Source organism: Arachis stenosperma, chromosome 3, assembly GCF_014773155.1.
Source record: "Arachis stenosperma cultivar V10309 chromosome 3, arast.V10309.gnm1.PFL2, whole genome shotgun sequence".
Classification (NCBI taxonomy): Eukaryota; Viridiplantae; Streptophyta; class Magnoliopsida; order Fabales; family Fabaceae; genus Arachis; species Arachis stenosperma.
The window spans coordinates 15,542,886-15,561,824 of NC_080379.1; the positions used below are offsets into that span (position 1 = coordinate 15,542,886).

General features: G+C 29.7%; 1 protein-coding gene across 1 annotated transcript; it reads left to right on the forward strand.

The window, feature by feature from the left end:
* Nucleotides 1-13,063: 13,063 nt before the first annotated feature.
* On the forward strand, nucleotides 13,064-15,372 carry LOC130969964 (protein BEARSKIN2-like). Its single transcript, XM_057895886.1, has 3 exons — nucleotides 13,064-13,239; nucleotides 13,977-14,254; nucleotides 14,336-15,372. The coding sequence occupies exons 1-3, from the start codon at nucleotides 13,074-13,076 to the stop codon at nucleotides 15,044-15,046; spliced, it is 1,155 nt and encodes a 384-aa protein (XP_057751869.1). The 5' UTR covers nucleotides 13,064-13,073; the 3' UTR covers nucleotides 15,047-15,372.
* The last annotated feature ends 3,567 nt before the right edge of the window (nucleotides 15,373-18,939 follow it).

Consider the following 18,939-nt stretch of genomic DNA (forward strand, 5'->3'; position numbering starts at 1 on the left):
GTACTTACTAAAGAGAATTCACCCAAAATATAACAAAATAGGAATGTGCAAACCAATTAGGTGCTAGTAAATTAAAACAATGAATAAGTGCATTGATAAGTCACAACCCCTAACTAGCATCAGCATCATCTAAAAATACATAATTCATGAATAAATTGCGAAACAAAAATATAGTTTAATGTATATGGTAGCTATAACAAATGAACTAAACTCAGAGTTCACTCATACATTTAATCAAATAGTCGGTACGTAGTGCACAAATTCAACAAATTCAAGCCATTATTAGCCACATTCAACCCAAAACAGCAGCATCAAACACTTGCAAACTATCCAACAAACAAATGACTAATCTCATCCTAATATAACTAGTGAAATTAAGGAGCAAAATGTAATTACTACTACTAACTAAAAGAAACATAAAACAAGGAGAAAAAAGCAAGAAATCTGAGTAAAGAGTTGGAGAATTGAGGGAGGGGTTGCAGTGGCACTATGATGTTGCCACTGTTAGAGTCACAGCGGTAGTGTGGTTGCTAAAAAGTGAAAGTTGATAGCTCTAGTGGTTGGCGCAGAGAAGAGGGGAGTTCGAAGAAAAATGGTAGAAAAGGGAAGAAAGATCGAGAGAAGAAGACGAGAGAGAGAGAGAGAGAGAGAGAGAGAGAGAGAGAGAGAGAGAGAGAGAGAGAGAGAATGTCGACAGTGGTTGGGGTGCCAGCGGCAATGTGGTCACTGGAGGAGATGGAGGGAAGGTGGTGGTTTGGGGAAGGGACGTTGGTTCATAAAGAAAAGAGATCGAAGAAAGGGGGAGTGTGCGTACACATAAAAGTGTTTTGTGCGTACGTATGCAAGGGTCAAGGATTTTGGGGAAGGTGTGCCTACGCATTAGAGGATTCAAATTTTTCTGTGTGTATGCACAGCTGTGTGTGCACGCACAGAACTCTGCTTTTGCAAAATTTTGGGACTCTAAAACCATCAAACATGGTTTTCAACCTCCAAAACATATTCTACCATATAAATACTAGATCAACACTAAAATTCTACCAAACTAAGCTAACCAAGAAGAGCAAAAATTCAATAAACAAATGCTAAAAGAGAAGAAGAGTTAGAAGGATGTTACCATGGTGGGGTATCTCCTACCTAGCACTTTTATTTAAAGTCCTTAAGTTGGACATTTTGGTGAGCTCTTTGTCAAGGAGGCTTGTGCTTGAACTCATCCTTAAGCCTCCACTAATGCTTGGACTTCTAATGATCTTCAGAATTTCCAATTAAGTGCACCAAGTTTTGATAAAAGTTGAAACAAGTTTTGAGCTCCCAAAATTGATCCACATGATGTATACCGGGATCCCAAACTTTATTTCTACACCCGTCTTCTTGTTGACTCATGTGATTCCATCCAGGTGGCAAGTATTTAGAACTCTCACTCAAGCACCCAAATATTCTCCAAGATCCACTCAATTGAGAGTTACATCAACCTTGGAATCCAAACCTTGGGGTTTTAACCTCAATGAGCTTTGCATTATGCTTCCAACCACTACCTAACTCCCTCTTACTCTCCAATCTACAAAGAGTCCTAAGTTGACTATCCGTTTCAAGAAAACTATATTCAAGCGGGCTAATAAAGCTAAATGATAAGAATGTTACCTACTCAAATTGTGTGTTGGATGGTGATAACTTAGGAAGAGAAGCGTCCAACGGCTTTAGCAATGTGAGTTATACTCCCTTTTGCTCCTCTTGTATGATCTCCACCTCTTGACAAGATTCCTCAAGCTCGTTTCCTTGTTCATCTTCTCCAAACTCTTCAACCACTTATTCCAATTCCTTGATCTCAACCTCCTCCACTTGTTGCAACTCATGCTTAAACTCCTTTTCTTTTTCTTGAAGTTTTAGGCTCTCTTTTACTTCACATGCTTTAATTGAAGTTGACTCTTCATTTTTATCCATGAAAATGCTTGAGTTTTCGGAAGAGTGTATTGAGGCTAGGTGAGATAGAGCTTCCGCTAAGGTAGCCATGATGTTTTTTTGCGTCTTTTGGTACTCTTCTTGCTCTTGAAGGAACAATTGGAGTGCTTTCTCCTTTGGGGATTGTAGAGAAAAAGAGGGCTCATCAATTGGAAAAAGGTTGATAAACCCCAAATTTGTGGTTTATTTTGTGTTGAATTTAGTGGATTTTATCAACTTATCTCACATTTATTCAATGAAATAGTATGGTTTTATGAATTTCTCCTAAATTGTGCTTAAGAGTGAGAACATGCTTTTTAGACCTTTAAATTGCTAAATTTAATTTACTTTAATTCCATTTGATGCCTTGATATGTTTGTTGAGTGTTTCCAGGGTTATAAGGCAAGGATTGGATTGAAGAAGTGAATGGAGAATTCATGAAGAAATGAAGTTTTGGAAATCTACCATGCGAGGTGTACGTGTGACCCACGCGTACGCGTGACAAGCGTCACGCGACCTCATTAAAGGCAACATGCTGGGGGCGATTTCTGAACCATCCAAGCCCAAATCCAACTTATTTCTGAAGCTATTAGATGCAGAATTCAAGAAGGAACAAGAGGGGAAGCAATTAGTGTAGTGTAGGAAAGATGCTTTAGGTTAGTTCTAGAGAGAGAAGCTCCATCTTCTCTCTAGAAATTAGGGTTTTTAGTTTAATTTCATCTTATATTTAGGTTTCAATTCTTGTTTTCATCTAGTTTTTTTTTTTACCTTTCCTTGTTCTATTATCTTAATTCTCTTAGTTTATTTTGTTAATTTCTTATTTGAACCACTTTTTAGTTTATGAACACTCTTGTCACTTTTAATTTTATTTAATGCAATTTGATGTTTCATGTTCTTTTCTTGCTTGCTTGAGTTATTATTGTTATTTTCTTGCATTTGGTAGTTTAGTTTTTACATTACTTGCAATTTAATATGTTTTTACTTCTATGCACACCAAGTGTTTGATAAAATGTTTGGTTTAGGTTTAGAGTAGTTTTTGAGCATTCTTGACTTGGAAAGAGAAATTAGGCAATCTTGAGTTATTAATACCCAATTTAGATTGGTGATCTAGAGTGATTAGTTAATCTTGTTTTCATTAATATTACTTATGGTTTGGGATTAACTAGGCTTATTTGACTTTCTTCCAATGTTAGAGATAACGTAATAGGATTGACTCTTGGTAATTATTGTATTATGATCTTAATTCTCAATCCTTGCCATGAATGCCTCTTTTTTAGTAATTGTTATCTTTAGTGGTTGATTTACTTTATTGTCTACTTTATCTTTCTTGTCATTTAAATTTCTTGTCTTTTTATCAATTCAACCCCTTGAAACTCATAACCAATAATTGAGCACTCGATTGTAATTCTTAGGGAGAATGACCCGGGACTAATACTCCGGTTATTTTTATTAGGTTGAACTTGTGACAACTAAAATTAAACTTTGATTGAGGATTATTTGTCGGTTTGGAACTATACTTGCAATGAAGAGATTTCTTTTATTGAGAAGAAATTCTAGACCGACGATTTTCTTCTTTCAAAGGTCTTCATATGTAGAAGGTGGTTGATATTGGTAAAAGTGTTGAGGTGGTGTGTATGAGGGTTGAGAACCTTGCTGTTTTGATCGTTGTTGAGAAAAAGATTAGTGAACTGTGGAGATTAAGTTTTGATGAACCAAAAACAGATTGAGCCTGAATTTCTAAACTGATTTCCTAAAATTGATTCCTTAACTGAAGCAATAATTTTGACGTTTTATGAATAATTTTAGAATTACCAAAAATTATATAGCGATAAAATATGTTGATTATTAAGAATTCCGCTTATTTGATAATTGTTGAGAAAAGGGCTGGTGAATTGTTGAGAAAAGGGGAACTCGTAAGGGTGGCTAAGTTTGAGTTTTAGAGGAAGTGCTGTCAAAATTTTATAAAATTTGAGTCTTTGTTTGAAATGTTATTTTTAAAAGGTTTGGTTTTAAAAAATTAAATTATTTAAGATTTATTTTAGTTAAGAAAAGATATATTCTATTTTGCATTCAATTTATTAAGAAAAGTATAATGTTTTAAATTCAATCTTTTGAGAATAAATTTCGTTTAAATTATGATATGAGTTCGGTTTGATAAGAAAGAAAAGTAAAGGAAAGAGAGATAATTAAAGGAATCTCTGCCACAGGAGAGCAGAGAAAAAGATTAAAAGAATGCATTAATAATTGAAGGGTAGGCAATCGACACATGAGCTCGTGGCCTGCATAGAACTAGACATGCATCATCCTTGTTTACGTACTTGTATTTGGTTGTGTTTGCTTATCTTGTTTCTCTGTGATTGTGCTGTTTGTCTTGTTGCAATTTGTTTGTGTGTTGATCTGTTTGTTGTGCTATTAGGTTGTGATTGAGATTGTTTTAAGTTCGAAAATTTTAAAGTAAGGTAGTTACTTATATAAAATAAAAGTAAAATGTATTTCCAAAGGTTTAACAAAATAGTTTTATTGAGTAAGTTACTTATTTGCATTATATTCATTACTTTTACGGCATTTCCATTTCCTATTGAGAACGTATAGTTTGTTCTCACCCGAAAATCTTTCACCCTTTTCAGTGACATAGGTTTGAAGACTCAGTTTGAAGCTGCAAACGATTAGTAGATTTACTTATGATTCCTATCACTTTTATAGAATTTCCTCGTCCTTGTTGCTTTAGTTTCTATTTTATCTAGAGGGATAGGTATTGTATTCGAGTTTTATATTAAGTTTATTTGTATAGCACTTATTATTAATAGTATTTATGTGATTATTATTATTTGAAAATCTTTGATATATGATTTTAATTAATAGAAACAAAATTTTGTGGAATTTAGTAACGCCTTACTTTTGGTACGATCATGACGTACTAAAAGTTAGGGTGTTACACATTTAAAATAAATTAGTAAATAAAATATTTATACTAATATATAATTTATTTAATATTTTATTATTTTAATATCATGAGAAAATAAATAAATATTAAAAGAATTTTATTTTTATGTATATATTTTTTTTACTATTCAATTAGAATTTGTTATAAAAATTAAAGTATTTTTTATAAGATAATAAATTTAAAAGTTAAGAAAAAAATTAAAAAGACAGAAGAAACAATAAAAAAGAATTCATTCAAACAAATGGTTAATGGAAAAAATAAAGAATAGAAAAAACAATTAAAAAAATTATTGATCAAAATAATTAGCCTAAAAAAATATAATACATTATTAGTGTCAAAATGTAACAATGGAAATTTGAAGTCAAGTCATAGGACAAAGAATATTTTAATTAGCCACTGCTAGATTAATAATTCAATTTTAAAGTTAAATACATCATCATATATATAAAAATTTTAAAATTTTTTGGGAGATTATGATTCCCACTAGAGCCCCTCTAATTCTGTCCCTAGGTTGGAGGTTGCAGGTGATGAAGTTGAGGGTGCAGACTGGAGAGTAGGGTATATGTTGGTGTGGTGTACTTAATTTAAAAATTGAAATTGAGATTGAAATTAGGATTAAAATTTTTAAATTGAGATCACTAAAGAATAAAATCCAAACACACTACAATAATATAGACTATTTTTTAGGATTATTATGTGTCAAAAAAAATTAAAATTCGTCAAAAAAATAAATTTTGACATTATTTTAACTGTGAAAATATGTTAATAAAAGTTTTGTCAAAAATAGTATTTTTTACATATAAGTAATTGTAAAAAAAGTTTAAATCTTATTTTGATAAATATTGGCCGTAAAAAATAATTTGTTAAAAAAATTTGAGAATATATTTTTTGTGATACTTATTAATCATCAAAAATACTATTTATTTTGACACTTATTGACCATAAAAAATTCTCAACAAAACTTTTTAACAAAGAATGAGATGAGATCTTGAAACTGAAGAATAAACTGAGATTTTGAAGATGAAGAATGAGTAATATGATCCTAAATTGAGAGCAGTGTGATGCCAAAATTGACGGAGCTCAACGAAGAAAAAGAATAATGGAGTAAGTTGAAAATAAATAAGTGTCAAAATTGAAGAGTAATTTTCTACAATCAAATTATTCATAAAAAATATAGAAAATTTGACATTTGTGATATTTGTCAAAATATATTAATTTTTACACTTAATTATGACCGTTAACAAAAATTATGTTAAAATAGCTCTCTTTTCTTGTAGTGACAAAAAGTTGATTAATTTTTTACTATAAAAAAATAAAAATACTTTTGAAATTTATCAAAAAGATTAAGAATAAAACAGTAGAAAAATTAAATGTCAGAATTATTTTTTTAACTATTCGTTAATATTATAGGAAAAACATAGAAATTTATCCTATTTTTAAATTTGACCATATAAAGAGGAAAAAAAAAAGATGATGGGAAGGATAAAAGTTGACTTTGATTATTCTGTTTGTGGTCGAGAAAACTTTAAAGTTTTGTTTGTGATTCATGTTACCTCCTATATAAAAAAAATTAGTCAAATATATAGAATATAATATGTATTAAACTATAAAATATTCATTAAAATAATGAAAAATATACATTTGTACACAAATTCATAATAGTTATTTTTATGGGTGCATATACCATCTTTTAACTATATATAGAGGAGAATTAATTGTTATACCACAAAAAAGATAGAGATGAACGACAAATGGTAACTCTACAAAAAAAAAATCCTATTACATACAAACGCTCTATTATCAATGAGAAGGAAAAAAATACATCAACAATCTAGTTTCAATCTCAAAAACTTCAAAATTACAATTTTATTAAAAATACTAGGTACACAAAAAATCAATTATATATATATATATATATATATATATATATATATATATATATATATATATATTTAATTTATTTTTAATATATGTAATGTAATAGCTAAATTTTTATGGATACTTATCGTGATTGTAATTTTATTATCACCCATCTTCATTATTCTTCCTAAGAGCTAAAACTAGAGGTAAAGCTCAATCTCAGCCTCAAAACTAATATCATATCTCAAACCTCAAACATTTAATTTTCATCCTTAACCAATATGAGATTCTAGAATTTGGGTGGGAGAGAGCGCACGCAACATTTATTATTTCTTGTTATTTTTTTTAGTCATTAACCTAATTTTTTTAGCTTAGCAAATCTAATAACATATTTCGATCCCACACTTTTAAACATATATTACTAATTAAATAATACATTCTAATGGTTCTCTAGTATTAGCATTCCTGTTATAATGCTTTAGTAGTTCTCTAATAATCTCCCTTGGACCATTTTCTTCTGGATCTAGTTTTGAGCGGATTCAACCCCTTGTGGGAGTTCCCTTCATATGGTGACACTGTTGATTTCATCATCTTCTACTTTTAATTTTTAGTCTATTGATCTTTTAGTTTATTTGATATTTTATTTAATTAAGGACATGTTTAATTAGTTGGGGGATAAAAGTTAAGGTGAACTTTATTTATAAATTTAATTTGAACATAAAATTATTTGAATGGAATTTACTACCCTTACTAATTACCCAATCAAATATATACCCTAACTCTTAGCATTTGTGTGGAGCTTTGGTATTAGAACACGAGGGTTTTTTAATTATTATTATCTATTGAATTAGTGGTTCATTATTGTGGTTTTGCAATGATGCATGTGGCCTAATGCCTTCTTGCTATTCATGGGTCACTCCCAATGTAACTCCATATAAGTAAAAGAACTACACCTTTCGGATTAGTCTAGAGAAACATATATTCAAGTATATTAGGAAACACTACTACTTCAAAGTGCCATGGAGATGTGCTTTATTTGGATTTTACAAAGAACACTGTGCAAATTATGTTTGTGAAATTTGTCAAGTGAATATATATGAAGCTATTAATCTAATGAACCTATGCCACAAATATCATTGCTACCATATACAGCCGGTGTCTAAGACTAAGAGTGACAGTCAAATATTCAAATCATTAGTGAGCACGCTTCAAACTTGCATTGCCCACCTTATAGGTATATATTGTTATGTGTGGTGCAATAATATCTTTCATACTATAATATTATTAAATATATACTAAATTCACCAACTAATATAAAATATATATTAAAAATAATTTAAATAATATATATTTATACACAAATATATAATCACCGATTTTTGTATATATACATAATATTTTTATAAATTATATATGTGATCAGTTTTATTTAGATTAGAGAGACAACAAAAATCAATTAATAAAAAATTTACCGAATTAAAAAATTTAAATTTAAATTAATTAGCTAAAAATTATATTGGACTTTTTTTTTAATTTTCCGAAATTTATTCGTATGTAAGTTTCACTGACTTGGAATTGTAGGGCTAGTTTGTGTGTGTATATATATATTAGGAGCCACTCAAATAAATAAGTTGAAAATGTTTTTTTATAAAGATATTTTTTAATAATTAAAATTTAATATATATAATCGATTAAATTGTATTATTTTTGTTAAAATTAGACTAGACAAATTAACTTGACCGAAAAATGGTAAATCAAATCTTGAATTGATCTAAATTAATATTATTTTTTTTATAAAGAATGACTACAATATCCTATTATAGAAAATGACTAAAATATTTTTATTATATATATTAATTTTAAAAATCTTAAATTTTAATCCTTTATTTTTCTATCATAGAATTAGGATTTAGAATTTTTTTAAAAAATATATATATATATAAATGCCTACAATACTCTTATTATAGAGAATGATTAAAATACTCTTATTATATATATATATATATATATAATAAGAGTATTTTAATCATTCTCTATAATAAGAGTATTGTAGGCATTTTTTATAAAAAAATAATATTAATTTAGACCCGTTCAAATTTTTATTCACAATTTTTTCGGTTAAATCAATTTGTCTAGCCTAATTTTAATAAAAATAACATGATTTAATCGATTATATATGTTAAATTTTAATAACTGAAAACATCTTTAAAAAAAAGATATTTTAGACGTCTTTATCCGAGTGGCTCACTATGTATTAACCAATGAAAATTGTCTGCTGTCAAATAACAACAACAATAATAATTCAATAATAAATAGTAAATTACTGTATGTATGAGATGATATTCAAATTTTGACACATATTTAAATGAATTAATTATTAGACTAACTCAAATTGATTAATAATATAATTTTTCTTAAACAACGAAAATATTTAACTATGTCCCCACTCCCCCACTAAATGATAATATTCCCTATATTAATACTAATGCATTAATTACACAAATTAAATTAAACTAAATTTCTAATTTGTTAGTTGGATATATATTTACGTTCGTTCGGATGGGAGGATAAATTATTGAATCATCAAGAACCATCCAGTCTGAACTAATATCTTAAACGGTGAATATATATGGATTCAATAATACATCACACTACTAGTTCAGTTTTAACCAAAGAAGATAACTTCAAAATCAAGCTATGGATACCATATATCAGGACAATGTATGAAAACTAGGAATTCATATCTATATATAATATATAAGCTTTTATTGTACAAATTTTCCACTGCAGATTTGAGTCAACATGACTGAAAGGCTGTCATCACCAATTAATTATTTGATTCCGTCTACATACAGGAGAAATATGTATGCATGAATGCAAATAGAGAAATGAAGTTTCCATGAATAGAGATGATGACTACTTAATGCACATTACATTATAATACAACCACGTTAACTAATTTCAGCCAATAAATAAATAAATAAATAATTATTGGACTACAATTTGACAAATTCAATCACTCATTATTTTATTTTTTATTATACTTTCAACCTTTTTTTATTTTTTTTAACACCACAATTTCACTTATTATTATCGATGGCCGATCATTCATAGCTACTTCTAGCTACATCTTAAATTTTAAATCTAAATTCTAAATTATCTTTATTTTGTTTCACTTTAAAATATTCTTTTTACTTAAATTTTAAATATTCTTATTATTTTTAATTTTAGAGGTTTCTTTTTAACATTTTTTCCCTATCTATTAGCTAAATTTCAAATTAATTAGCTGAATTAAGTTGGATCCCTAGTCAATAAGTTAATGATTGGAACTAATAACTCAATGATTTGTAGCTTCTAACAGGTTATTACTATCAACTATCATTCTTTTGGTTTTGATATAAAAAGTTTCTAGATATGTACAATTCACCATTCACCAACTATATTCAATTCTATAAAGTATAAACAAACATGAGAAGAGATATATACATATAATTGATTGATGATATTGAAGGATCGCAAAGCTCATAGGGAAGAGGGATAATAAATCAGAAAAAAATAGAGAAAGAAAGCGTGCAAATGAATCAAACTATAACAATCTGAAGAGGCCTTAGGTCATACCCACATGTGCATGCCCCAGCTATGGCGACTGCGTCTCCAACTGTTTCTATGGACATTTAAGACTGACCCAAATTTTCTCAAAAGTTTTATGCGATCGTCAATAATTTTGTATAAAAAAATTATAAAGAAGAATTTTGTTAGTATAAAACTTCGGCCGTCCAATGAAATGCGGAAATCCCAAGAAGCTTTAGTAGCTATTTTTCCACACATTGCTTTAACAACAATCAAATAACCTATATTTTTTTTTTCTCGGGATCGTTTACTGATTTAATTATTTGCTGAAAACTGGTTAACCTATTTTTGTAGCAAGATTTAGTTGACAGCCTTCTGCCACGCGCGTGGATTATACTATATGCAACAATATATATATAGCATCAACATGGTGAATTCTATGTTATCCTCTCTAAAATAAAAGATAAATTACTTTTTATAATATATATATTAAAAGTGATTCACCAAATGAGTTTTATGATGTGGAAGAGATCTTTACAAATGCAATTGATATACTTGAAGGTAGAGAAAAACTTATGATTCGTGATGATAGAAGTTGTAAAGACATTTGGAAATATTCTTTAAATCCTCAAGTCATAAATATAGTTAAAGACATTGTTGTTGATGATGCCAAATACAAGTTTCAACGGATTGTAGATTTGGATCTTCATGAGATTAAAGACATTGTCGTCGATGAAGTGGAGATAAATAGGATTTGCAAGATGATGTGACAATTATGCATAAGAATCTAATCACTTTCATGGGACAAAAATTTTACAGATAGTGAATTTCGAGGATGTTATCACCATATAGAAGAGGGTGGAGGAGACACAATAGGTATACGCTGAAGTTGGAAAGGAGTTGCGCCTATGTAGCAGAGATTCTCTGTACCTCGATAACACAAATATTGCCACGTGTAACGAATTGAATATGTACTTGCACCTTATTAATGGATTTATGAGTTTAATGCAAAGAAATTTTTTCGGCGGTAATAGCCACCATCACCACCACAGACTAGTGGTGCTAAACTAAATTTAAATAATCATAAAAAAAAATAGAGAACATATACCTAATTATTATAGTTAACATTCAACTTAATTATAATTATAGATACTATATAAATTATAGAGAATAATTTACTCTTTATTTTATAGAGGATATGATAGTATTCACTCATTATTATTTGGTGTTATTATTCACAGACTATACATATTCTTTTTCACATTTGATATATATATACATACACCATACATTAATACTGGTATGATTGTAAACTGCCAAATCCAAACTTTTAACCGCCGCTATCTGCCACTCCTGTTGTAGTGATAGCTAGCATGAAAAATCGTTATAATGTGAATAATACTGGCCATGGTAATGTTGGTGCTGACCTTTAGATAAAAAATACAATGTCCTTGATTTTGCATGGTAGCTCCCCGTACTATAGTACTATATTCTCCAGTCATTGTTGGGTTTTATTTGGGGCACGAACCCCTCTTCCTTTGAAGTATCGAAAATTATCCTAAAGCAGAGGGTTTTGACCAAGTTAGCTTTAACCACAAATTAAGCATGTTGCTCTATATACCTTAGGTTCGCATTAACGTAATAATTAGTTCGGACAATCACACGGGTCCCTAATAACATAAATTCCACCATATTAAGTTTAATTTACTGCTAACATAATATCAAGATAGGGAAACGAGACATCATATATCATACCTTTACGCATAAGCACGGTTCTGATAATGGTGCACACGAACAAATTAAATTTAAGATATTTAAGTTTCATTATTAATTAACGGCTTTGCTGTTAATAATCATATCGTCGTCAAATTATTAGTAGGGCATGCAAATGTATTCATTACCTTTAAGCATAAACACTGAGATTAACTATAGTCATAGCTGCACCATATATACCCTCCATTATTTGTACTCTAATATTTTGATTTCTGCTAATAAATTAAATATACCACCTATTTTCATCTTTCGCGTTATTAATTGTAGATCAAACCAGTCAGGTTTGGTTTTTTTTTTTTTACTAAAAATAGAGATTCGAATTTACGATCTCTTAGATGAGTATAAAAAAACTATATTATGTCATTTGAACTATAACTTATTGATAACCAGTCAGTTTAATTTAATAAAAAATTAGTTATTAGACCAATTCAGTTTAAAATAAATATTATTTGGTAACAAATTAATTAAATTAATAAAAAAGTCGGATTGAATTAATTGGTTTAAAATAATAAATTATATTTTTTTTAATTATATCCAATTCAACTCCATGCACATGAATTTCTGAATGTTTAATTATTATTATGAAAAATAATAATGTAGACTAATATACGGATAGGGGAGTGTAGCTTACGCTCCTTATACGCTAGTGGGGGAAGAGGTATGATTAAGAAGAGAAAAGAATTAAGAATAGAAAAATAAGAATGATAGAGATATAGGTAAGAGATAGTCACATTCATTTGGGCAAACTTGGTTTTTACGATAAGTAGCTTTAACCATTCCCGTCGGCGTAGTCACCGGCCGTCAACCCTTTCTCTATAGTTACATACAGTGGGTGGCGTTGACAACCATGACGGTATATAAGTCCCATGCCTCAATCACCACTTACAAAATTTATTGCTAGCCTCCATCATCATCTATCACTTTCCTTCCTTCCAAGTTCAAATTAAATTTCAGCTTAGTAGTAGTAGTAGTAAGTGATTATTCTAGCTTGATGGGTTCTTCTAATAACGGTGGTGTGCCACCGGGGTTTCGATTTCATCCAACTGATGAGGAATTGCTTCATTACTACTTGAAAAAGAAGGTGTCGTTTCAGAAGTTTGACATGGATGTTATTAGAGAGGTCGACCTCAACAAGATGGAGCCTTGGGACTTGCAAGGTAATTAAATTAACTTAATGTAATTTTCTTTAATTCCCTTAAGCTAATAAGGCCTTTTTTCTTTTAAGTTTTGAGCTTAATTCTTGCTTTATCTCCCGTTTTCGTTACTCAATTCATATTATTGATTTTTACTATATAATAAACTACTAGTATGATAATAAACAAGATGACATAACTTGCATTGTATGGATTGTTTTCCAACACCGATCTATCTGCTGAAATTAATCTTGAAACGTAAATTTCTTAATTATTACTACATGGTGGATGAATGACAGGGTTTATTATGAGTTGTTGTAAGCTTATATGTTCGTGATAAGAGAATGGAATTAGTAGCCCATGGTGCATATATTATTTGACTTGTTTTGTTTAATTTGATGCATAACTGCCTCGTAGTATAATTTGATATGAGGAGAATGTCACTCAAGTAACTAAGTTGGTAGAAATTCAGTTGCAGTCGACTTCACGTAAAGTTAATACCTGAGAGTCGTTAGATGATTTGACTGATTTGACTAAATTTTCATCTAACGGCTCTCAGATATCAATTTGACGTGAAGTCGACTTCAATAAGTTTTCACCACCTAAGTTACTACTAATATATATATATTTTCGTGTATGATTTATCATACTCTTGGATTTGTTGGAGGTTCACGAATCGAATCTTGTGCACAATTACTAAGGCGGCATATATGTAGAGACATCATATATTTATATAGAAATACAAATGATGATGTATGCAGAAAGATGCAGAATAGGATCAACACCACAAAACGAGTGGTATTTCTTCAGCCACAAGGATAGAAAGTACCCAACAGGGTCAAGGACAAACCGAGCAACGAACGCAGGGTTCTGGAAAGCCACGGGAAGAGACAAGTGCATAAGGAACACCTACAAGAAGATTGGGATGAGAAAGACACTAGTGTTCTACAAAGGTAGAGCCCCTCATGGCCAGAAGACTGATTGGATCATGCACGAGTACCGCCTTGAAGATTCCAATGATCCTCAAGCAAATGCCAACGTATGTATATCTAACTCATTTTCTCGTGAATTAAATGACTAGTTAGATATCTAACTATATATTATTGATATTGTTTTGTAGGAAGATGGGTGGGTGGTGTGCAGGGTGTTCAAGAAGAAGAACCTATTCAAGATTGGAAATGAAGGAGGTGGTGGCTCCACACACACCTCATCGGACCAGCAACTCAACAACTCAACGGCCACCAATGCTCGTTCCTTCATGCAAAGGGAAAACCACTACCTACTGCATCACCACCAACAACAGCAAAACCCTAGGAATGGGAACCCATCGTCTTCATCCTCAGGCTTTGATGAGCTCGATAAACCCGAACTCGGTCTCCATCACTATCCTCACATGCAAACCCCACACTATTCACTCTTCCATCACTCCCAACCACTTCTTCATCCCCAGGCCCACAAGCCCATCGTCTACGACTACTCTTATACACCCGCGCTTCCCTCAGACCCTCCTGTCATTGCTAAGCAGCTCATGACTAACCCTAGAGACTGCGACAGCGGTGGCAGCGAGGGTCTGAGGTACCAGCAGGTTTCCGAGCCTGGTATGGAGGTTGGATCATGTGAACAAGCCCAGGAAATGGGCGCGGCCGCGGCCGCAAGAGGAGGAGGAGAAGGAATGAATGAATGGGGTGTGCTCGATAGGCTTGTAACCGGGAACCTTGGAAATGAAGATTCAGCCAACAAAGGGATTAGGTTTGAAGATGCAAATCCACATCAGATTAACCAGCTTTCTTTGAGGGGAGAGATGGATTTCTGGGGCTATGGAAAACAATAACTTCCTCCATGATTGAAGATAAATAAGAGTTCGATCCTTGCCTCTAATTAACCATTTAATTAAATACGGGGAGAAACAAAGAAAGACATTTATATATATTTTGATACAGATTATTGAAGATTGTTATCTCTATGTTTTTATTTTTCGATTCGATATTATTGTTTGTTTAGTACCCATAGAGTCAATTGGAAAATGCAGTTGCAATTGCATGCAAGTGCAATACATGGTTATTGATGTTAATTATAGTATTGACTATAAATATGTCCAGTCAAAGATTTAATTGTACTTTATGCAACTTGCATGACTTTTTTCTTAGCTTGGATCAACATTAATAACTTGGTACCGATATTTATTATGATTTAAATTCTCTAAAGTTTGAATTTCACTTTATAAAATAAAGTGTGATCTCTTAGACCATCTCCAGTAGGGAACTCATTCTAGTTCCTATTTATGGCCCACTTGTCATAAAAAGTAACTCCACATCAGCTTTTGCATCATTACCAGTAAATAGGAACTCAAAAAATCTCTCTCTCCTCCATTAGAAGGAACTAACTTTAGTTCCTATTGTGGTCCCACATAATTAATTAATTAAAGTAATTAAAATTAATATAATTATTATCTTTTATAATAATATTATTTAAATTTATAAATTTAAAATAATTTAATATTATAAAATATTAAAATAAATAACTTAAATTTAGTTAGTATTTTAAATTTTATAAATAAAAATAAATAATCCAACTAAAAATTATTTTATAATATGTAAAAATTAAATTTATTTTTTATGTAAAATAAATTTAATTAATTATAATTTAATATAATAATATAAATAATATTTGATATTGATTTAACATAATTATTTATATTAATTATAATTTAATATAATTAATTATTAAATAATTAGTATAAATAATTAATTAAATAGATATATAAATATTTAATATAATAAATTATTATAATTATTAATAAATTAATTATAATTAATTATTCAATATATATTTAATATATTTTTTATTTTTTTTTATTAACTTATCACATGGCATGATTTTATTGGTTGTTGCTCAACCTTGATCCACGTGAAGAGTCCTCCTTCCCTTTTCACTCCAATGGTACTTGAGTCCCCATATGTCAGAAGAGGAACTCTATTTCTTAGCATTGGAGTTGCTCTTACTATTGATTGTTTAGGTGGGACTAATAATAAATATGAAAGAAAAACTATTTAAGAGAAGAAGATCACACTTTACTCTCTAAAGTGAAATTCAAACTTTAGAAAATCCAAATTCTATTCATTATTATTATTATTACAGAAGAAATACAATTAAACTATATTTAGATGAATTATTAAAAAGAGAAAATATATTTAATCACTTTATGTATACACTACAAATTAATTATCAATTAATCACAAATATAAAAATATATATTTGATATTTCTCTGAAAAAGTTCATTATACTACTACAAATAATTTTAATTATTTTACTATATGATTCATCATTTTAATGGTTAATTGTTTAGTTAAAAAATATATAAATTAATATATATAAATAAATACAAATATAAAATAATTAATTTAATTACTAATTTTTACTATACGCTGAGAATTCTGTTTCGGTAAAGAGCATGTCAAGTCTTTTAACGAAAAATGGTTTGTTCGGATATTAATAAAAAACATTTTACGAACAGACAAATTAAATCGAAAATTATTAGAATTGTCTTTAAATGAAAGATGCACGCGTGTGTTTAATAAGGCTGTGTTTGGTTATAGAAATAGAGACAGAAATATAGAGACATAATATCATGTTTAATAGAAGAGATATAGATATAGATAAAGATAATGTATTTAGGGACACTAAATTAGTGTATTTTGTGTCCATAATGACAGGAAAGACATGAAAACACTAACAAAAAAATATAACTTATTTTTCATTTTTTCTTTTATTATTCTTGTTAATTTTTTATAATTATATTTTTATTATTATATTTTTCGTCTCAAATTTTTTGAATGAAAAAAATGAGAATAAATTATATTTTTATAATTTGTTCTAGTTTATCACCAAACAAAATATAAGAATACAAAATTTTGTATCTCTATTCTTTATGTCTTGTTTTCAGTGTCTTATCTTATCCTATTCTCAAAAACAAACGCAGCCTAAAAGTTTATTTTTATAGAATGATTTATCTGAATCAAACTAAACCAACCAATTTTTTTTCTATTACAACAATTGTTCTTTAAAGATAATAAAAATGGAAATTTTTTTGACTGAGCAGATATTTGCAAAAATTTATCTATCAAAAAATAAATATAGAAGGCATTTTTTTTGTGCGGATAACGGGGCCAGATACCTGTCTAATAAATGGAGTAGGGGCAGAAGAAAAGATATTCGCCCCGTGACCCGTGAATACTAGGATAATACCTACGAATATAAATTACATGAATACCTATATATATATATATATATATATATATATATATATATATATATATAAGTTAAAAATTCTAATATTTTACCCTAGATCCTAGCCTCACTTTAAATTCACTCTCTCTTTCACCCAGCAGCCTCACCTTGATCTAGTCACCTTCTTTTTCCTTTGCCTTCAGCTGCTGTTTGTCGTCTCAAACAACAGTGTCATTGTCAGTTTTCTCCCGCTTCATTACCTCGCCAACCACTCCAAGGTTCTATGCATCTTCGCTACTTACAAGTCTCATCTTTGGTCACCGCCCTCTCACTCACTATTACCGCCTCATCGTTGTCGTCTCATTCAACAACGTCACCGCCTCCTGCTCCATACTCATTTATTATCATTGCAACCTCCTAATCAGTCTTCCTCATCGTTGCCGCCTCCAACAAAATCGTCACCACCACCAACACAGTCGTCGTCGCCTCCAACATCCTCTTCGCCGCTCATCGTTGCTGCCTCTGGCAGTCTCGTTGTCGCCGCCGCTGCATCAATAAGTCCCTTTCTTTGATTAGTTTCTTTTGAGTTTTTTTTTTCAACATTTGGGGTTTAGGATTTGTTCAATGTTTGAAATTGTTTAATTTAAAATTGTTAATCTTTTGAGTTTGTATCTTTATTTGTGCAATTGTTGTTGAATTTTTATTTAGAAATTTAGGATTTGTTCAATTATTAATTTTCTGTATCTGAGTTTTATCTTTGTTTGGACAATTGTTATTGAATTTTTATTTGGTTATTCAATTGTTAATTTTTTGTGTTCTATTATTAATTTGTAAAATCTGCGAATATCTGTGGATATCCAGATCTCCGACGGATAAGGAGTCCCTGTTATTCGTAGTAAAGACAAGGCAGGGACGGGAGACATATTATGGTGATGGGGCGAGGGAGTATATTTCCGCCCCATAGGATCTCGTTGCCATCCCTAAAAGATAAGTCAATTTTTTGGTTGAACCGTAACATAACAGATGCCAATATTACCCTTATATTTTTATATAAAATTTTTTAACTATCTACATATATATAATTACCTTTTATAAACTCTAAACATCTGATGAGATAATTTATTTACTTCAAAATAAAAAATTTTAAAATACTTTCTTATAAAAAAATCTCAAATTCCTTTATCATTATTTTTGAAGGATAAATGACATAAACAAATCAATAGCTTTTAATATTATACTAATGTCTTAAAACAAAATAACTTACATGTATGTCTCGTTTTAACAATACAATTATGTAAATTGAATCTATTTAATTCGATTTACAAAAAGTCTATGTAAATCGAATCCGTCTTATTCGATTTAGCTAGTGTTATAATAAGTCTATATAAATCGAATCCATTTAATTAGGTTTACTATATAAGGAGGATTGTTCGTGACATAATTTAAAACAAGTTATTTTGATTTACTTCGTTTGATGCACCCAAAGTAAATCGAAT